Source organism: Pseudopodoces humilis, chromosome 1, assembly GCF_049639895.1.
Source record: "Pseudopodoces humilis isolate 2021_Gansu_Grassland_sample_001 chromosome 1, ASM4963989v1, whole genome shotgun sequence".
Lineage (NCBI taxonomy): Eukaryota > Metazoa > Chordata > Aves > Passeriformes > Paridae > Pseudopodoces > Pseudopodoces humilis.
The window spans coordinates 107699820-107722389 of record NC_142200.1 but is presented as its reverse complement, the minus strand read 5'-3'; the positions used below and the strand labels follow the sequence as shown (position 1 = coordinate 107722389).

General features: G+C 42.0%; 1 protein-coding gene across 5 annotated transcripts in view; it reads left to right on the top strand.

Moving 5' to 3' along the window:
* The window catches only part of MYRIP (myosin VIIA and Rab interacting protein), a 216516-nt gene extending 208522 nt beyond the window's left edge, over positions 1-7994 (top strand). For 4 of the 5 annotated variants that reach the window (XM_005519028.3, XM_088063392.1, XM_088063388.1 and 1 more), the window contains 5 exons: positions 1558-1719; positions 3359-3463; positions 3559-3619; positions 4413-4531; positions 5239-7994. In XM_005519028.3, the coding sequence (XP_005519085.1) occupies positions 1558-1719; positions 3359-3463; positions 3559-3619; positions 4413-4531; positions 5239-5271 (480 nt within the window). In that variant the 3' untranslated portion in view covers positions 5272-7994. The remainder of the gene's footprint in view (positions 1-1557; positions 1720-3358; positions 3464-3558; positions 3620-4412; positions 4532-5238) is intronic. The other variant, XM_088063401.1, reaches the window with a different exon arrangement.
* The last annotated feature ends 14576 nt before the right edge of the window (positions 7995-22570 follow it).

Below are 22570 nucleotides of genomic sequence, written 5' to 3'. Positions count from 1 at the left end.
AATTGTATTAACTTTATGGACCACCTGTGTCCCCAGGTACTTCAGCAAAGGTGTTACATCAGATCACATATTTCTTTTAGGTATGTTTTTCAAATATTTCATGCCTGCAGTTACAAAGTGTCCTTACAAGATGCAGTTTGTACAGATGTAGTGATTTTGGGGTTAGGTTTTTTTCATGCATGTGACTTTGCTATCTATAATTGACACAAAGAAAAAAGAAAGCTATTTCAAGCAATTAAGAAACAATTTGAAAAAGAATAAAAAGTGAACAAATTCAATCTGGTCATTTGCCAACATTTTGATCCATAAAGTCAGAGCATTGCTATAAATTATTTGAATACCTCTTATGTCAAAGGACTGAATGAACCAAGAATTGTGGGCAGATATAATGACTGGAGTGGAAGATGTATGAAATGAAGGTATTAGCTCAAGGATCTGCTTCAGATCTTGTTTGCTTGCCCCTTGAACCCTGAAGTTAGCCACAGTTGTGTTTAATTCATGCTGGGTTTGTAACGACATGGTCTTTACTAATATTGCAATGGGGAAAATCAGAATATATTTTATTTCTGTATGAAAATATATAAATATTTCATATTTATATATGATATTTCATATTTATATATTTCATTTCTGTTGTGCTGTTACCAGCCTCATGGAAGCAAGTCTTTTGGCTAAGGAGTAAATGGGCAGAAAGTGCAGTATTTTCATGTGGTTCTGCACAATTTTAAGCACAGATGTCAAAAGCCAATGCTTAAAAATGACCCTTTTCTATAAACCAGTGACCTCCATGTACCTTAGGGGGTTTGTGAAATAAAACACTAAAACACAGTGTATCACTAATTACTGTTCTGAGGGACTGAATGGGAAATGAAACCTTTAGCTGTAGTTCTAGATACTAGAGGTGGGCCAAAATACTAAGAGTTGTTAATTTTTAGGGAAGAACTCTGAATTATAAAATCAGTAATTCTCTTTTGTGTGGCCCAAATAAGTCTTGATCCTCCACAGATTCACTCAAAGGCCCAGGAGGTGGGAAGGCTTTGCCTGCTGTATATTTGGGTGAGAAGAGGATGGGATGGAAAACTGTTATACATATAAGCACATTTACTCCATAGGAAGTTAATAACTATTTGCTGCTGAACAGTTATTCATGCAGTTTTTACTGCCAGAAGGCATCAAGTGGGTTTAAAAAAACACAGCTACATATGAGGCATGACTTCTTCCCTTTGTGGACTTGGGGTGTTATGCAATGGAATATCAATAATAAAAAAGCAAACTTTTCAACATTTTTCTTTGCTGATTGATCTGGAACAAATCTGGTTTGGAATACCATTGCAGCACCTATGAAATCTGTAATACAGCCATCTCATTCATCCCTTCTCTTTGTGGATGTGTGTTTTTCAGATTATTTCCCCATGACTTTTCTCTGCTAGATAAATCTCCCTCTAGTGGGCTAGCAAGCAGGGAAGCTTGCATGTATGATGGAAAATGCAGTCTGCTCAAACCTGGATGCCCACAAACCAGGAATCACTGACCCCTGTCCCCACCTTGGCCCTGCAGGTGTACCTGACAGCCAGCACGGTGTATGGACTGGAGGGGCAGCTGACCAACCTGGAAGATGCCGCACGCAAGATCAACAGTGTCACTGAGGAATCTGAGCTGGCTGATCTGGAGGATCAGGTGGCCACAGCAGCTGCCCAGGTTCATCATGCAGAGCTTCAGGTGAGGACAGCAACTCCTCCCCATCTGCATGTTTCACTCTGCCTTGTCTTACCCACTTCACTGAATACACTTGGAATATTCTTTTGTATTGCTGTAGTCTGATGATCCAAGGATGCTGACTGCATCACACAAGCAGAGCAGAGCATAACTGAGCTGTGTAAGTCAGCCCAGACAGACATACTCCCTTTGTTTCTTCCCTCAGCTTGGTTTTGGACGTGGCACTGCAGCAGCCTCTTACTGCAGTACTAATGCTGGACTGCTCCTTGCTGCCAGGCAGCTCCCATGGTGCGCTCTGTGTCATGTGCATGGCCCCAGTCAGACAACAACTACAGTCTGAAGCAGTTTATCAAATCAGCAACTTTTCAAGCACTTTTGAAAAGATGCCACTGTTGGCAGCTTTCTACCAGCAAAGGCAGCCAGAGGCTGAGCCAAGGACAGGGCTTGTATGCCTGCCATGGGATTTAGGTGCTAAGCAGCACACATCTCAGCCAAAGGCAAGAACTCTTGTGCATTGTGATCTAGCACCACTCTAGCAGGCTCCAGAAAATCCAGGGCTCAGAATATGTTGGGATCTGGTGCTAAAAGCTGAACAAGATAATGCTGCCAGACCTCAAGGGGCTGACAGTGCTTGCAGCTCACTTCCCAGTCTGTACCCAGCAAGATACCCATACCTGACTGTGTCAAGGTTTAATGGGAATTACCTGGTGATTTTACTCAGTGGAAGCATGCTCAACTCAGGACTGAGCAAATATCTGAGAGCCTGACATGTCTCTAATGTCAGAAGGGCATTGCTGTACTACTTGGCAAACTGGCAGTGGTGTTTTGTTGGCTTTGGTCATTATTTTAGGGTAAATCTGTTAATGGGGGTGAAACAGAGGAGGAGAGAGGCCTAAACTATGCAAGGAGTTCAATGGAAGATCTTCTGCAGAGTGAAGCCAACTGTGGCTTCAGATGTCATTGTGAATCAGGAGTTGGGTTATATGTCTGACTTCTCTGACTCTTCTTTCTCTTTTGTCAACATTTGTCTCCACTACTCTCAAAACTGGACTACTTTCCCCTGGCAGTTTGCTTTCCATTCAGTATTTTTATATAGTGTGTGCCTGCATTTATGCATGCTTGTGTTTAATATGCATATACATTTGAACTATAAATATTTAAGATCAAATGTTTACATTTTGTGACAGAGGATGTACTTTGCACATGTATGAAATTAATTTTGAGTTAGGAAATGTGTCCCACAAAGTCATTCTTTGAATGTAGCCTTTTCAAAACACTGCTTGAGGGAAATTTGGATTATGCAGCTAAAGGTAATTGGGAGATAGCAGATGCAGGTTTTCTCTCCTCCTTTCTTTTTTTTCCTCAAAAGGAGTAAAATGCTTCTTCTTGGAGTCACGAGGTAGGTTGAATTGTTCTTTTACTCCATCTTTACTAACAAATTAAGCCCCTTTTAATGTCAGGACTAAAAAATGCAGGAAAAGTGTCAGAATTGCTGAAGAAGTTAGCCATCTGTTTATATTTTCTTATTAAAGAGGATTTTACTGGGGGAGGGTTATATTTCAGTAGTGGCATCCACAGTAATTTTAAAACTTCTTTTCCCCCCTCCCCATCTGTCTGTCTCTCTCTTTTATTTTCTTTGAAGATTTCAGATATTGAGAGCAGAATATCAGCTCTCACTGTTGCAGGCTTGAACGTGGCTCCCTGTGTTCGCCTGACAAGGAAACGGGATCAAAAGCAAACAAACCAGGTGCCAGAACATTATGTAGTATTCAAAAATACATTGGGGAAATCTTGCCTCTTTCTCTATAATGGAGTTGAGTAATGCATTTATGTTGTTTACAGATGCATACAATAGACACATCAAGACAGCAGAGGAGAAAACTTCCAGCTCCACCAATAAAAGGTACACCCTAAAGTGTTATGTAAATGAGAGAGACTCTCTTTGTAGGATTCAATATAATGTACAGGTCAGCCAGGTGGGGAAAAGTTTAAGTTACAAAATGAACATAGAAAGCCTAATAGACTGTCCCATCCTCCTCATTTTCCTTGTACTCACATTATATAAAATACCCCTTTGTCACATTTAAAAGCATCACCACTTTATCTTCCGTGAAAGTTTTAACAGTGACAAGCAAACAAGACCAGAGGAGGCAGAAGGCTGGAAAAAGCAAATGAGGAATGCTGAATACTTGCCCTGCAGGAGGAGGGTGGTGCTGCTGCAGCATGGCTGCTACCCTCCACAACCCACCACTTCCTTAAAGTTTATATTTGTTGATTTCAATCTGTATGAAATGGTTTAGGAATGTTCTTGCTATGTCAGAGAATGGCTGTGAAATGTCTTTATAAAATAAAGTGTGTTTTTTCTTTCATGATTTTTTGTGGATTTTTGGTTTTGGGTTTTTTTTTTTTTACTCTGCAGTGCACTATCTCTGAAAATTCTAGGGCTTCATTCACTGCACTATTCTTTTGTAATTCCACTGACTGACATGGCCTCAAACTTTAATTTATTTGGAATACCACAGCCTGATGTTTTTAATTCAAATTAAATCCAGCTTTCCTCAGACATCTTAGGGAAAGTTTTATCAGTCTATAAGCTGTGACTCTTCAGAAGTATTTTTATACTTCTTCAATCTCTTCATCTTTTATACTGCTTCAATCTCTTATGTGAAAAATCTCCCCTTTTGTATTTTTCCCAGGTGAAAAAATAGATGGTTCTCCAGTTACTACTGTCAGAACGTTTAACAGAAACTTCATGCTTCAAGGATCTCTAACACAAAGAACTAAAGAAAGGAAAAGCACTGCCAAGGACTTAATGGTAAAAAAAATATTTAAAACTCTGTTAAAAGCAGTCAAATAGAGAGATAGCAGTATCTGTGTAGGCAGCTGTATTTCAGCATCTTCAGAAATCTTCTTTTGATAGTCTGAGGAAAAAATAATGGAGACTGCTGAGGCAACTCTTGAACAAATATGACTAGTGTCCTGGACTATATACCAAAGAATAGCAGCTCCTGAAAGTCAGCCTGTGATAATGTAGCCTGGCTGCCAGGTTTCCAGGAATCTGCAACCCATATTTTTTAAAGAATAAATAAATTAGTCATCCCCTGCATTTCAGACTTATGAACCAGACCCTCACAGAACCAGCTGTGCTTTGTAAACTTGGCAGATGAGAGTGACCTTGAATTTCACTAATTGTTGATAAATGTTTAAAGATTATCTAAGAGGAATTTAAGGGACAGACAGGTGACACATTGGGTCTGCAGGGTGTGAACAAAGAGTCTTTACCCAGGACACCCAGGACAGTTGTCAGTCATTTCTTCTACAGCAGCCATAGAGGGATAAGGGAAAAAGCTGACTGTACCAATGCAGTCTGCCACAGCTGAACATATGTATACATACATATAATGTATGTATGAACATGCATACATGGGGAGGTGAGAAGGGAAAGGACCCAGCTGTGTTCTTCAGCAGGTTTGTTTAGTCCTTCACTCATGTTTTTTTCTTTCCTGTCCCTCTCTGTTCTAGGAACCTGCTGTAGGATCTGCTGTGATGTACTAAACTTACACTTCCCTACTGCCAATAACACACTGCCTAAGGCTGTCCACTAGAGTGCCTTTTCTTAACAGCCATTGTGTATGTCCAGCTGAAAATGGACCCTCAAGAACCCACAGAGCCTCAGCTATAGGGCTTCATTTGGATACCTCACTGAGAAAGCTGTCCAAGTCTTCAGCATTGTGGTCTGCTACAGGAAACTCTGCCTTAAAGTTCTTAGAGGACTCTAGACAGGATGCTATGTTTCAAAAGCAAGGCTCCACATTTTAAGATGCACTTTTTCTCCCTATCGATTGTATTAAGTACGTCGTCTTTAAACTGCAGTATGTTTTTGTACACTCAATCAGTCATAATTATAGGCCAATTAATCTGCCAAAGCAGACCTGTGATCCATATTTGCTGGCCTCTTACTATTCATGTGGGCATCTGTCTTGTCGAGCAATAAGAACAACTCTTTGCAGTGTGTGCTGCTTTTCAGCTGCGTGGAGGGAGAGGAGAATCTGTGTACATCGCTCTGCTCCCAGTGAGTAAGTGGAAGTCTTGGGAGGATTGGTAGGAGGAGGAAGACTTCTCTGTTCTCTGAGAGTACATCTCGCAGATTGAATGTTCCAGCTCCAGAGGTAGGGATATTGCTCTAGGCAGCAGGGGTGTCATGCTGAACCAGGAACTGGTGGCCACACATGTGGACCAGGTATCTGCTGAGTTATGATCCCAGTGTCTGGGAACACCTGAACACTGTTAGAGAGACCAACACCTCCATATGTCTTGTTCTTGGCAGCATTGTCCACTTGGTGGTGGCCAACCATGCTGTAGTTCAGAATAAATTCTGTCCAAACCTTTAAGATTGGAAAAAGGTGGTTAAAGAGCTGGGGTTGAGCTCTCTGCTGACTGACTGGTGGTTGTGGGGTGGCTGCAGCTTGCAAGAGATTCCTTTCTGATGTTCACTGGTGTTTCTGAGGAGGCAAATGTAGCCCAGACATCAGTTCCTATACTAGTCTGGAGCCACCAGAGAGTAGCTGGGGCCTGTTGCTGGTGCCACATGCACCCCACTACTACTGGACCGCTCTGAATTGGATTGTGAATTGTGATATTCCTTCTTTCATTTCTTGAGACCCTTAACAGGTAAGTCAAACTAGAAGGCCCTTTGGCAGATGCCCAGGAAGGAGGATGCTGCTTACAGTCCTTCTTGCCCTTTTGCAGGAGAACATTGCCAATTTGTGATTATTTTTTGCTCTGAAGAATACAAAGAAGGTAGTCAGAGGAGGTGATAAGCCAGTGAATCCCTTACCTTTCACACCAGTTGCAGAGCAGGTACCCAAGTGCAGATAGAGTTGATGTGAAATGTGCTAAGAGGGAAGGCATGAGCTGGCAAAGTTTCCCTCAGCATTAAGGAGTGGTGAGCTCTCCCAAGAGCTGTGGGTACCAGGAAGGAGGAGAGCTCTTTTGTTCTCTGGGCCCCCAGTGAACACCCACTAGCAGAGTGCCACCTGTTACCTGCCATGCAGCAGGGAAGCAGTTCCCTGGGACACCAAGCTGTGTAATGTCTGTAGCTGGGAAAATAGAAGCAAAACTGGGAAAATTTCCTGACTAGGTTGGATATAGGGGAGTGAGTGGGGAAGACAAGGAATGGCTGGATGAGTTGATTGGAAAAACAGTGCCAGTTGCAAATCTGCCATCCACATTTGGCATCTAGCTTGTCAGTACTCTGATGTCCAGCTGCATGTGAGGAACCTTGGAATAAATACATCCATCTTCCCACTTAAAATACGTAAGTGTCATTCCATCCCTTCAGGGAATTTCCATCTGCCCAAGATCTGACCCAATGTGTTTGTTCTGGGTGAAATTAGGCCTTCTTTTACTCTCACACAATACTAGTTCTCTGAAATTGGTTTGCACAGATGTGAGGGAAGAATTTGGCCCACTCTGTTTAATATATAAATATATATATAAAACAAATAGATTTTATTTATATATGCAATCCAGTAAAGGAGATTAAACAGAGTAGGACGCCTAGTAATTTTTTTGTTATTCAATCTCCTCCTCCATTCACTGTTCTCGTGTATGTATACAATACATTCCCAGGTTCTGGTTTATGCAGGTATGCGTGTTATGAAATGTCATTAATGGTGGTTGGTCTGCATATTTGTCTAATAAATAATAACTAATATTATGTATGTAATATCAATACAGAAATGACTAATTTTAATAGAATAACTCTTTGGCTTTTGTTCTGTTAGTGTGATTTAAACAAGCCAACAAAGTTTGGAGTAGGTTGTTTTCCTTAAGAGGCATGAAAAGCAACTATTACCGTGTTACAATGTTAAAATATTCAGTCTTCTTTGACAGACAAATGTGTACTGTGTAGGCATTGCAAAAAAAAAAAAAAAAAAAACAAAAAAACTTTAAAAAAATCCCACATGCTCTAAGGCATTTGAATTTTTACAAATGTTTATCGTGCCAAATACGTGCAAAGATATAATTTACTGTTTTAAAAAAATCATAAAAGCATATGTTATAGCACACAAAGAATTATTTTGTCATCAAGTGATTTCAATCTTTAGTGTTAATATTTATATTTAGATTAATTTTTATAAATGAAAATATTTTAATGGGTAAAATGAAGACTATATGACCTATTTGATTAAGTCTGAGTGAATATTAAGCTTGCCTTGTTGTTGTTATCTGCATACTCACCAAGAATTATTGTCAAGAGAAATTATAAAAGAGTAAAAGCGATTTATGAAAAGAATGCCTTTTCAATGACTTGATTCATAAAGAAAACCAAAAAGTTTTTCTCTGTTGTTTGGATTAATGTGCACTTTGGCCTGAAAGCATGCAGAACCCACAGCCACACCGTCACACCCGGGACATGGGCATCTCCACAGGGGTGCCGGGGTTTGCTGAGAGCAAAGGCACACACTCGGTTCACACTTCCTCCTCCTCTATGGCTGGGGTGGGAGGAATCCTGTTAGGAACATTTGCTGGTGAGTCTTCTCCAAACCATCAAGTCTGTTGGCTGAAATACTCAAGCATAGCTTCTCAGGTGGAATTTTTTGATCTGTCTCTGAGATTGCTACAAAAACTGAGCAAGAACCCTGCCAATAATCTTGGTTTTGCACTTCCAAAGTTCCTTGCAATGAATGCAGATCAAAATATTTATCAGCATATCTTCTCCACCATGAACGCATTCAGTAAAATTAATGTGCTTTAAGTAACACTTTGGATCAGCAGCTTTGTTGCATTATAAATGGAAGTCATTTATTATTCCCTTATTATAATAAATACCCATCCCTTGCTGACAGGCCATTTGCAAAAAGAGAAAGAAGGGTTAAAATGTCTGCAATGGTTAATTCAACCACTATTCAATTTTAGTAGTAATTCTCACAAAGCACAACTAGAAGTGGAAGTCCATTCATGGCCTGGATTTAACCATCAGTTACTATCTAAATTGTAAACTATCTTTTTTGGATATAAGCCATAGATTAAACTGTATTATTCCTGCTAACAGTTATTAATCAAGATGAAACACATTGTAAGTAACACTTTTTATAGAAGTAATATAACAAAGTTATATTAACATGAGTAAATAGGGGTATTGAGCTGCATCTCCAGGCTTATTGATTTGGACTAATGGAGTAGATAGTACATGGCTTGTGATCCTCAAAGAGTGACTCTAACTTGCTCAGACAATGTACTTGGAAATAATGACATTGTTTTAAAGAGAATCAGCTCATTCAGGCCCTTGCTCCTTTTGGATTATGGTGCATGTATGTGCAGTAGGCACAAAACTACTCCAAAGAGTTCAATTAGCCTTTTTTTTTTTCCTTCAGCAGGGAGAAAATACTTATCTTCAATAGGAGTGCCTCTTTGTTCATTAATATATCTCTCCATCTGTACAAGAAGAATTATGAAGGTCCAGTGGGTACTTCAGGGAGACATTCTTAAGAGTGGATGTTAGCAATCTCTATAAAAGCTACACACAAAGAACCAGCCTTTCCATGCCATTAATGCAGGTACATTAAAAATTGGTAAGAGCCTTTTTTCTTTCTTCCAACCATTGCTTTTTATTTTTACTTATCAACAGCCATTGACTTTGAAATCTGACAGGAAGGTTTTATGATACATTTAACACTGCAGAGTTTAAATTCCAGCCCAAAAGCTGTGTGGGCTTTGGATAAACTTAACAGTGATCCTAGCAGTGAACAGGATCGGGAGATTGATGGGGATGCACAATGAAGAAACATTTTTATAACCAGTGGTGGCACTCGGTGCTGGTGTCCATGCATTGTCTTTTACTGGCACCCTGAACATGTTTCTTTTTGAAGGTACTTGCACAAGGAGCAGAAAGAAGAGCAGTGTGAGATTGCTAGGCAAAAGCAGAACTGTAGGTCTGAGGTGCAGGGGAGGGCACAATTCAAAGAACAGAGGTTAGGTTGCCACCCTGGGCAACAGAGATCACCAGTCACTGTCCTCTGTGTCCAATGATTTTTGCTCCCACAAAGCATTCAAGATGAAATCCAGGTGTTTGCTCACAGGCCTCAGGCTGCCACGGCTGCTTCTCAGCTGTCTCTTCCCAAAGCGACCAATGGGGCGAACACCACGGCCTACATACCAAAAAGGGTCAATCTCAGGACCTGGAATTCAAAACATTCAGTGAAGATGGATCACTGCACTTGGAGGCAGTGTTTCCTGAATATCTTGAGGATGTAAGACAGCTTATTTGGAACCCGGAAAAAAAAAAAAATAAGGGAAAGGCCACAGCCAGACACACAGCTTACTGGTGCCTTTGAGGGTTACTTTCCATATGTAGAGCCCAAAGGAAGAGAATTCTGTTGCAAAATTAATTTTCATCCATCTGGGCTGCAACCTGCATTTCTAACATGAGCCAAAGGGTCCATCCAAATTTTCTGCAGTAGGTACCAGGCTAACAAATCCACTAGATTGCAGAGGGGGTTCCTTCCTTTATATTTCTCCATAAATACATCTTTTAAGTCTTTCAGCACAATGTTTAACAGCCTTCCTACTACATAAAACCCAATAAACTTTCACCTGTGTACCTAAAACTTGAGGTTCCAAACATCTCTGTCCTCTTTAATGAGGAGAGGTGTGGCACTGAGTCCACACATCTTACTCTCCATAACCATTACATCTCTTTACCATTATCAGCCTATGCTTCATGGGGGAAGATGATATTTCTTGGTGATTTTCTCAAAGATCTTTTGGATTGTGTGCTAGTTTAAACTTCAGACATACGGTATCATCCCTGACCTGGATACTCTCAGTTCTTCCCAGCATCTCTGAATGGAGATACTTCAACCACTTGTATTTGGACTTCCAGAGAACTCACAGTACCATACAGAACTGAGGTTGTCTATAAAGTGAACTTAAGCTTCTAAGCCATTACTTTCTTTTTATTATATAGAAGTAGTTGTGTAGGTATACAGAACACAACTGAAAATTTGGTTCTTAAATATTTGATGTATACCACTTTACATTTTCTTGTCAGTCCTTTGCACATTTGTGTCTTTCCTGGTATTTATCAAAAATAATGGTATTTTCCTTGGCTAATGAAGGGCTGTGAGAAATACATGAGGTTCTGTATATGCACTAACAAATGCAAATGGAAGCCCTGGGCCTCACACCAAGGTGACACCACAGAAACACCTGTGTGCTTTGCTGTTGAACTTTGCCTGACAGCCCAGCCCTGATCCCTCAGTGCAGCAGAGACTGTGGGGTCACCGTGTCAGGTGAGACTCATACTTACTTCTGTTGTCTATCTGATGTTTAAATGGCCTGCTCTGTCCCGAAGCAAAGCTGAGTGACACCAAGAGCATCAGGACATAGACAGTGACTAGCTTTAAGTGGTTTGGTGACCACTGGGCACGTGGTGTCCAGGAGATTGGATGCCACATGATGGAGCAGTGCTGGGAAGGCTGTAAGGAGAAGAATGAACACGGGGAACACATGTGAGTTAAAACTCTCAAGGTGAAGGAACGTGTCAATTTTAACAGTATGTTCCCATCCATTAGAGCCATTTCATGACTCTTAATTTCTGTGGAACACTCATGCTCGGGATGTCCTGGGCATTTTTGTTCAAAGGCAAAGGCTATGAAGTGGACCATCTATTGAGGTAAAAACTAGAGAGTTTTTCTCTCCAGCAGGGAAAGCCTTCACAGGACACTCGAGTCCTGACCCTGGGCTCAGTGCTGGCTCTGTATGGCTCTCTGTATGACCATGGGCATTGGCCACCAAAGTGTATTTTAGCCACTACCACCAGCATCTTTTCCTTGCTTGTAAAGTGTGTCTAACACTTGTGTTTTACACACTCTTTTTACAACTAAATGCATTTCAGTATGAATGGCAATGCTCCTCTTGTGCCATCACACCCTTTTTTTTTGCTAGCGTGCAAAATTACATTTTCTAGTTATGGTTTCCACTGATAGGTGTCCCAGTCCTGTAAGTGCACCCAGATGCAAGAGAAAGAGAAATCCCTCCCAGCTTCCAAAGGATGGGCTGGGGAGAACAGAAGGTGCTGAGCTGGGAAAATTGCATCCAGGAAGGGGAGGGAGCCAGGCTCTGGTTATCACTGTCTCTATTTCACAATTCTGTACAAGCTTCCTCACGGCAGCTCTCCCAGCTGGACAGTCTGCTGTCCATGCAAGGACATGCAAGGTCTGCCTCTACATTTCACATCCTGGAACCTCTGCCTATAGGGCAGGAGCCTATTTGCTTAAGCATCATATAAGTGATACAGATATACAGGCACAGAGCCTGTAGGAAAACCTCTCAGCTGTGCCTATACAGCGGCTTCTCTTTGTGTATAGGTGGAATTTTTCCCCAGTTGCTGCCAAAATCTTAGCCTGCTTTCAGTATAGGCAGAGCAGGAATGAAAATCTTTGATGCAAGATACTCCCAAATACACCAAACAGGCAACACAGCAAAAACACATGAAGAAGTTGGCTGTGTCTTTCACTAAAATGCAGTCAAAAGCTTCTTTACCCCTAGTACACAGTAGGTTTTTCAAGGGCTTTTTCCCACATTGATAGTTTCTAACCAGGCAGCTTAGAGGAAAGTGATTTTAAGTCATGATTTCAGAACTGTAAATTAACTTTTTCTAACTTGAATATCTCATGACAATCAAGACTAAATTATCTCATCATGTAGAATTCACTGACATAGGGTCAATTCTGCCTTCAGTTTCAGCTGGGGCACCTCTCCTGTTGTTCCATTTTTAGCAAAACTTTAGGTTCAGTGAGACAAAAAGGTGTTTTGAGGCATCTCTGTGATGTGTTTACAGGGCTGCTGACAGGTTTTCCAGGTTACTTGCTCCCTGGTTTTGTGTCTTTTTTTTTTTTTTTTTTTTATTGGGCACTGGGTTACAAAAAGAAGAGCTTGCCTTGGGCTCAAGACAAAAATACAGGGAAAAGCTTTTAGCACACACTTTTTCCTAAGAACTTCTGTTTTTCAGTCCCCACCAGCTGGTCCTGTGCCACTGCAGCCACTTCCTACAACATTGATACGTATTGAACTTTTTGTTCATACCTTTCTGTGAAGCACATCACTCCCACTGCTCCTCAGTAAGTAACATACCACCCTAAATAATCAGGGTGCTCAGCATCTCTAATCCTCCCTAATTTTTCCTATACCTAATTATCCCACCACTGTTTCTACGAGAAGAAACAGAGACAGAGGTACTGCCACAAACTTGACCCTGAGCATTTCTAACACCCAACTCCATCCTGTCACTAAGCAAAAAGCCTGGTTACCTATGTACAGTCCTTTCAAGACTCATGTGGCTGAGATGGTCTGTGATCTCCTCAGGTCCAGACCTGCAGCTTTCTTCCAAAAGAAAAATTGGAAAATAACAAGACTTCACACAATCAAGCTGTGTACTAACATTTTAAACTACTAAATAATCACAAAAAATTTAAAACTGACTAGTTGCAACAAAATTTACACAATTAAAAGTTTCAGGAAAGATTTTGTTCCTGGAGCTCAGCAAGATTCAGTGCCACAGTCATTTGATCAATTTGCCACTTCTGCTTGGTGTCCAAGCAGAGTTTTTAAATTTTGGCTGAGCAACATCTGTGACAGAGGTCTGGCAACTTTCATTGGCATGAGAGAGGAAAATTAAAGCCACAAACAAATTACAGTGGAGCAGCAGTATCACAGCTTGCCACGGGTCTGCTTCACAAGGAGTCCGAGACCAGCCTGGCTCTCTGGGCACACAGGGGCTCTTATCGTACCAAACTCAAGTTCTACTGCAGACCCATCAGATATACCCCTACCACGGTAGTCCTCGGAAGACAAGGTGCTATTAACTCTTTACAGTCTAAACCAGCATCTTTCTTGAGATCAGCGGCTGTGTACACCCTATCCGATGGAAATGTGAAAAGCTTTGCTGTTCTAAAGCAGCGCTGGAAGCACCCCCGAGGGATCAGACCCCCGGTGAGCTGGGCCCAGGCTGGTTTCAGGGCCGGGCTGCGGCGTCCTGCCCGGCTCTCCCTGCAGGGCACAGCGCTGCCCGCGGGGTCCGCCTCCCTGCCTCGGCACGGGCTGCTTCGCTAACAAAAACTGGCCAAAACTTACTGAGCACAGGGCACAGGTGTGTATTGCTAACCGTGGTAAGCTAAACCCTAAAAAGAAAAAAAGGAAATTCAGCAAGAGCGAGCCTGGACAAGCGCTGAAGCAGACAGGGGAAGGCACTCACCTGTGTGCACCAAAGCTGCTTCTCTGGTAGTTGCTGCTCCAAGCAGAAGCAGGGCAGCTGATGGGGGCATGTGCCTTTTATACTGGAGGGAAGTGGACTTGAAGCAGGGAGGGGGAGTCAAGAGGTGGGCCTGCAGGACGTCAGCAGTACTGGTGAGCAGGATTTAAATTTACAAAAGGAGGGATAGGAGAACGGAGGCTCTATTAGAAAGCCATTGATCAGGGCAGGGAGCAGGAATTGAGGGCGGCGCCAGGGGATTTTAGGGGGCCATGGCAGGACACATAACTGAGGCCCCCAGGCCCGCCAGGAAGAGGGAAGGGGGCTGCTGCCATGTCCCTATGGGTGGGGGAGGGCACAAACAGACGGGAGCAGCTACACCTTCTGCAAAGGACAGCCAAGCTCTCTGTGCTGCTGAGCCGATGCTCTATCTGAAGAGCACGTCTGCAGAGGGCAACTCTCATAGCTGAGGACGAGTTGTGGGGAGAAAGAACAGCTGGACAGTGGGCAGCTATCAGAGCCAGCAAGCTGGAACAGTCAGTCCAAATACTCCTTTCCCAGCCCTTGTTCCCCTTGCTGTTGTCCTAGGATTTTGATGGCAGCTTTTGTTTCATGCAGCCCCAACCCACAGCTGAGATCAACCCACCCGTGCGTAAGTTTTAAGTCACACTGCAACACAGCACACAAATAGCTGGTAAGTAGTGATTCAGTGCTTAAGAGGGCCCTTACCAGTTTTGTGGCAGAGAAAATTTCATGTGCATGAGGCCAACATCTCAAATAATATTGTATTTCCACAATAGGTGTCTCTTCTGAGTGGCTATTTTTAACTCTGTCTCTTGACTAATGTGTCACCTTGCTGTTAGGGGATCTTGCTGCTCTGGAACCTAAGACCTTGTTTACTCTGGAGGTTTGTGGGGGAGAGCAGCTGAAATGGCAAGTGCTTCACTCCTTGGGCACCATGCTGCAGAGAGGCGGAGACGTGAAGTGTTACTGCTCTGACGGGGAGGAACAGGCCCTCTCTTCACAGACCCATGCTCATGCTCCACTCCTGGTGAGGTACCCAAAGGAATAATTTTAAAGCTGTGCTTTGAAAGGGGGCTCTGAGGCCTGACCCCATCTGTAAACTGAGACTGCATAGGAAATGCTGCAATCCTACTGGGATGAAAGTGAAGTTCAATAGCAAATATGTTCAGTTTTTCTATAAAGGCACTTCAAGCTGGGAAAACCTCAAAGCACAAATAATGCTATTTCACTGTAGGCATCTCTCAAAAGAAATTAAATTATTTTATTTGCTATGGGCAATTTGTAAGGTACTTCTATGAGGAAGCATGGTGAAATGTTGCCTGGCCCTGCCCTTACTCACCATCCAAGCATCAAGTACTGCTGGGAGAGTATGGTCACTAATTGCAGGGATTTTTCATTTCTGTATAATAGTTCGCTTTATGGGTACATGTATAAATGAAAATTGTAAAGAAGCCTGAGAAATACCTCTCCGTTCTCCAATTTCTGCCCAAAAGCAGCTAAAAGTGTCCTCCTCATCCAAGTTTTCAAGAGTTTACTCAGACTATTCAGAATCACAACTTCAAAATATGAAGAGCACTTCAAGTCCATGGTAGCACAAAAGGTCTTCCTACAGCTATCACAATCAATAATAGATATACATGCTTTTCTCAGAAACCTCCTTTTAGTGTGTTCCCTTTGAACCTTGGAAACACTCCCTACCTAAAAATCAATCAGCATCCAAGAACCAGGCAGTGGCTGTGCTTCTGCCGTGCTAATTTTGTATGCATGTGTGCAGAGGGTATCTTCTTAGTAAGTAAAAGGCTTCATGGCTTCTCATTGTAGATCTTTTCCCTTACTGTTTTTCACATTCATTTTGGTCAGAAAATGCGAGTATCCTTTCATGATCTCTAGTGGGCAATTGCTGGAGTAAAGGTTTGTTTTCTCCAGGGTATACAGGACCCTTTCTTGCTTTGTTGTTTTGCTAGTGATCCTGTCACCTTAAAACAGAAGCAAAAGTTTTTTTCATCTGTCGTGGGGTAACTTTACCTTTAAGGTGGTGTTGAGAGCTATGGAAGTTAAAGTTGCTGGTGACTGATGGGAGTTTTTTTCTCCTGACCAATTATCAGTCATTACTGGGAACTGACAGCAGTTTTGACCATTGAAAAGTGAGATCAACTTGTGAACCCTACCTTAAGATGTAAAGAAAGAGCTCTCTTGCTCTCTTTGTTTCCTGGCTGTGAAAGGTAGCAGACCTCTGGCTGGCCTCCCGTTCCCTGCCCAGGCCATGCGGCCGGGCGGGGGCTGGGCTGGGCCCAGCAGCTCCCGGCCGGGAGATGGGGCCTGCGGGGCTTGCCCCGGGCTCTGGCTGGGCCGGGCCGGTTCCTGGCTCGGCTGCAGGAATTTACTGGGGACTGCCGAGTAAAGAAGGAGAAAAAGCTCTGGACCTGCAGCGGGCTAAAGCGGCAACTACACTTTCCAGAACAGCCATGAGGAATCTTCTATCGAAGACAGCTCCAGCTCCTGCACCAGCAGAGGTCACAGAACCATCTACAAAGCCTGGGCAAGATTTTAAACTTTTCATTACCCAGATGAGACTTGCAGATTAATCCTTTTATCCAGAGAGAAAATGAGAGTGATCAACATGTAAAGAGACTTTATAAAACTATCAGAGACAGTAAAGAAAAGAATTAAGTTTCAGAAAAAGTAGAGAATAAGAAGATGTGTTTATGAGCTGAAATACCTTTCTGTTGAGGCTATGGAAATGGACAATAAAGTCTTAAAAAAAACCCTTTAATTCATGACAGTATATAGGGAGGAACAGAGTGTTTAAAGTGTAAATTTTGAGTAAAAAGTAGAGTGATTGTGATACAGTGAGGTGCTAGAAACAGTGAAGCAAAAATTTGAAGCCTTGGGGGGCAGTGAGAAAACCTGTTTTCTAGTGAAGCTCACAGAGACACATGAAAAAGACTTTTGCCTTTGAATAACTCATCCTTAAAATGACATCCCTAGACTCATGGCCCATACACACCTCAGAGTGATGTGAAATGGGAGGAGTGGGCTCTGATTACAGCAGTTCTGGGCAGCTGACATCAGGGCAATAGAAAACTATAGCAGAAATAGTTTTCTTGTGAGAAACTCCATAAATTAACAGAAAGAGACTTCTGTTTCTCTACAAAGTCTGGTGAAAAGACTGTAGCAGGAATTGGGACTGTTTTAACCATCAAAGTTCCAAAGTTTTTGTCTCTGTTGTTATGTAAACAAAGGAATAGTAAGTAGTAGAGGATAAAAAGGGGTTTTCTGGAAGTTTATTCTGGTGTTCTTATTATTGTAGTTTGTTAATAAACTTTCTTTATTCCTTTTAAGTTTTATGCCTGTTTTGCTCTTGTTCTAATCCATATCTCACAGCAAGAAATAAGTAATCTTTTTTAGTTACTGGTTTAAAACCACGACACATCCCATTTACTTTTTCTAGTCTTGCTGACACTCCAGTGTGAGCCTTTCCATAGCACAGATAATTTTCACCAATTGTCAGCTACATGGAAGTTACCACATAAAACAAAATTTTGCAATGTCTTCATGTTAAGAATGCTTCCTTATTGGTAAAGGCTGCTTGCAAAATAATATGCCATACAAAAATAAAATAAAAAGAAACCCCAGCCACTCACAAAAAAATCATTATTAGGAGAGCCAGCATTTCAAATGCTCTAATATGATCATCTGTCTTCATTCTGGCCCAAAGTTTGTCTAGTTTATCTGGACACACTACTTTCCAGTTTCAAGAGCTTTCATTCTCTCATTCAGGTATTTTTATTTTCGCTTTCAATCATTCTGACTTTATGAAAGGCTACTGTAAAATGTTCTCAGCAATGAAGAGTAATAAATTATGTGACAGTCTGTTTAAATGAGCCTCAGCAGGCATTTCTCTTAGCAAAGTAAATTTTACTCCATTCTCATTCACTGGGCATCACCATTTCTGTCCACCAGACCACAACTGATTCACCACAGTACTATGTACAGTACCCACAAGCTTTCACAGAAACCATTCTGGCTTCTCAGGTCTTTTCAGGCAGTTGTGATTTTATTTTATTTTGTTACCTCATCTATAGCAGGGCTTATGCTTTGGCTGAGAAAACCAATGTCAGCTCATGCAGCACAGCAATGTGAAAGCCACTCAGACTTGGGAGGAACTAGGAAAGAGCTCTCAGAGGAACCAGGGTTGTGAAAGACCAAACTGGAAAGATATCTAGAGGACAGCTTGGTCAGTAGTGAAGATGCAGAGGTTTGTGTGTTAAAACTTCCCTTCTTTTCTTGTTTCTGAGGGAGAGGCTGGGCATATGCTGTCTTCTTTGTAGAAGATCCTTGAGAAAAATGAAAGTCCTGCTTCACACAATTAAAGACTCCTGCACATAATATTCCTGGATAAGTTACGAGCAGGAACAGAGACAGCTGCTAGCTGGAGTGTCTCAGTGGGAAGGCTGACCAGGGATGCACCAGGATGCAATTAAATCAAAAGGCAGTAGTAGATATACAGGTGTGAAGGGCAGTGAGAAGGAAAGCAACTTCCCAAGGTAAGGAGAGGTCAGGCTTCTGAGCAGGAAATGCTGAGGGGGATGAATGGAGATAATAGGAAAGTATTGCCTGGAGGCTGGAGTGAACCAAAAGAACGAGGTCCAGCAAGCCTGATGCAGAGAAATATTCTTTGACAAGACAGTACCAGACCAGAGGCCAACAGTAAACTACAGTTTTGATGACAAATCTTCGCATTTAGTTTTCTCAAAAACTAATCCAAATCTTATTTTTTTCTGTAATTCTTTTGCTGGTCAGAGCCCTCTACAAACAGAAGGTGAAAAAACACAAAAGCAAAGACATTTGATGCAGCTGAATGGAGAACCCAGCCCACCACCCCTATTGTTTCACATACCAGTCTGGGCAAAGTTTGCAAATACCTTGGACTACTGCCTGACTTACAAATCTGTCCAGCCTTCTGTAGTGGGGTGGAAGTCCTGTTGCACTAAATGGGTTTGGAGAGCTTATGAAAAGTTGTATTTGAACCTATTCAGAAAACTCTGTCAATTTACTCAGCTAGATGAATAATATCTAATAACATTTACCTTTACAAAGAAACTGTTCTCTACTAACATTCAGGTTCAGAGAAAAGCCAGAACTAGCTTTATTTTGGAGCTACTTTTTTTTTTAATTTGAGAAAGAGGACCATCTAGTGGTTAATGCCGAAATTATCATCTTGTTTGCAGTCATTATTGAGCAGGGAATAAACCCCCCACATTTCAAATGAATGTGTATCTTGAAATCTGAGCCTGTATGCAAGCTCAGCCAAACTACACATAACCCAGTCTCTCTGGGGTTGGGCTGGATATCCAGGTGTTTATCATCAGCACAATTTCCAGTTAGCCCAGTCTCCCAGGTATCATTTGCATATTGGGACAACTTGTTAGCAGCTGGGCAGCTCAAGAATAGGCTATAGCTCAGGACTTCAGCCACTCTCCACAAGCCCTTCCTTAGCACACCATGGAGGTTTTTCACCAGAGCTTGGATGAAAAAAATACAAGTCAGGCTTAGCATGGTTACAGCCACCTTCAGAACTATTCCGCTGGTGGAAGAGGGAAGATTTCTTCTGGCACTTTTGCTATTCTTCTTCCCTGATATAAGGCTAATGGGAAGCCTTCTGCACAGAGGTTTGGGATGTACAGATTCCAAATGAAGCTGGATATTTTGGGTAGAGTCATGTAGCAAGAACAGAGAAGATTAATATTGAATAAAAATAATCAAGGTTGGAAATATTTTTTGCATATCTCTCAGGGAACCAGCACTCTGGCATTATTTTCAGAACGCCAGCATTAGGCCAGCAACTGCCAGCTTCTGGCGCTGGAGTAGAGCAGAATTTGTGTATAGAGCAATTGTACTGCTGGCATGCAGGATGGAAATTAGTGCTGCTGCATGCCATTTGCATGTCTCATGCACAGTTGCTTTGTTAGGCAACTTAAACTTCTCTTTAAACACCATGTGCTTCAAGCAGTAATTGGGTTTCCAGGCTATTGCAGAGGACAGGTCAGCATGCAAGTCTGACATTTTCTGGTACAGCAGGCTGCAGGGTCAGGTATGGGAGAGCTGCCTACTGGAGAAAGCCCTAATTAAATTAAATTTTGGCTTTGTAAAAGCTCCTAAGGTATAAACTCAAAATATTGCTGTGCTGTACCTGAAAATAATAGTAGTATATACTAGAACTGTGTCTGTAGAAAGTGAAAAACAGTGTTGTTCGCTCTGGTTATTACAAAGGGGCAGGTGCAGACAAGGGTGGCCTTTTACATGCACATAACCAAAGAGAGATGTCATACAGAGTACTAAACTAAAGCACAGGTTTAACCCTACTGCATGGCTGACTTTTTTTGCCTGATGCAAGGCTTTCTTGTGCCATTTCCAGCCCATTTTTCTAACACAGCAATTTTCTGGAAGAACAAAGTTTCTCCCACTGGTCTGGGTTACCCATTGCTGCTCAAGCACATCTGAAGTGCTTCTGAGAATACCCAGTGAAGGTGTGGTTCTGCACTAGGGTGACATTTTCTACAAAAGTATACTTTATGGCTTCATGCCAGTGAGCCCCTGATTTTAATTCCTGAGGCTTATCCAGTCATAAATAACCTGTAATGATTCACATACAGCTTGACAGATGAACTGAAATACAGTAAAAGGCGAGCAAGGGGATCTCTAATTGCTATTCATAACCAGGTCTTGCAACTATTACATTTAAATAGCTTGAAGCCGTGATCAAATTAATTAGAGATAATGTTCTTTTCTGGCACTGTAGTTGGCAGGTTATACATTAGTCATGGAAAGACAGGAGTCTCATTCCCAAAATATTGCTTAAACCCTGATGTCTAATATTAGTGAATGAGATTAACTACAACCTCGGCTCTAGGATGATCTGAAATTGAGCAGGTTTTGAAATCTGAAATTTAACAGTTTTCAAAATCTGAAATTCAACAGTTAAGCAACAACACCTCTTACCTTCACTTAGGTTTTAAACCTATTTTAATTGCTTCTACCTCTTTTGGTTGCTGCAGGTCCATGTCTGCTTTGCCCACCTTTCTTCAGTCTGGTGTGACTGGAAGCCCCTCACAACCAGGACTTTCACAGGTCTATTGCCACAAGTGACTGCTCAAGAGCAATGGGAAGGACTCAGGTCAAAGGAACGCAGGACAACTGTCCTGTTGAGGGGCAATAGAAGGAGCAGCACATCTCCAGCAGGATGCCACTTGCTTCTGAGCACAGACACCAAAGTTTGGTGCAATGTGCTGGCACAGACAGGATTTGTGTCAGATCTTAATGAAGGATGTGACGTCGAGACCTGCAGCTCCCTCTGAGCAGGACAGCAAAGGGAGAGCTCTTTGAATTGACACAGCCCCACAGAGGCCCTGCCAATTCACATGGACATTGCAGAAGGCTGCCAAGAGAACAATGAGGGTGCTGGCCACCACTTTTATTTTAATTGCTGCACAGTGCATGCCAAGATGTGCAGTTGGGCGTTGTTTCCATTCCCTCTGCAGTTGCCAGAACTATTCATTGTTGTTTCATTTTAAGGATAACAAAGTCACATCTTCTTGGCTTATAAAAGGAGCTTTGTTGCTTCCCAGACATCCAATATAATTTGTCTGTAAACTGTAGGATGAATTCCACCGACGCCCAGTGAGCCCATAGGACTCAATTAACAGTGAGAATTAGAACTGTAAAACCGTAAAACTATTTTAAATAGTTTTAAATAGATTCAGAGTAAGCAGAAGAACTGACACAAAGACTGGTATTCTCATCTAAACCTGCAGGCTCAGACTTGGGGCTTGTGGCTGAAGATGCACTGTTACTCTCATCCATGGCCAGCCTTGTCCTCCTTGGTTGTCTCAGCACAACTGTTGCAGGATTATGCAAGTGGAGTGGATCTGAGGCTTTAACCTTTGAGTTTATTTTGTAACTAAAATTAGTTTGCTGATCATCCCAGTGCCCCACTGATATCGGTACTGGTGCAGCCAAGGTAACAAAAAACAGTGGCTGGAAAAAGAAAAGGGCGATGGACCTGCTTTGCCACTGGGGAAAAATTTCATGGGATGATGATAAGAGAGCAAAAGAAACAAGAAAATCTTGCAGAGAGACATAGGATTAGCAAAAATATATCAGAGGCAAAATTTCTTCACATTAGTAGTAATTTAAGTTTTCTGAGAGAGGTGCTGTTGATATCCTGGGATCATGTCCCTGAGGATGAGTGTCCTAAGCTTCCTCAACCTTCCCAGAAGGTTTCTTAGTGTTTAGTTCTGCATCCTTAATCCACAGACATTCTCCAAATTGTTGCCTCAAGCTCTTGCCCCATCCTCCCATTACTGCCTCAATAGTGCCTTTTGCAGCTGCTTGGGAATGAGTTAAACCCCCCTTTACAGCAGTGAAAGGTTTAATCAATGATAGTAGCAAAAGGAAAACAAAGGTTTTGTGCCATGGCCAATGGCCTTGTTTTCCCTATGGAAGAAAGAAAAGCTTCTTTGCAAAGTGCCAGGACTAGAAACCTTAGACCATTGCAGACTGGCATTCATAAAA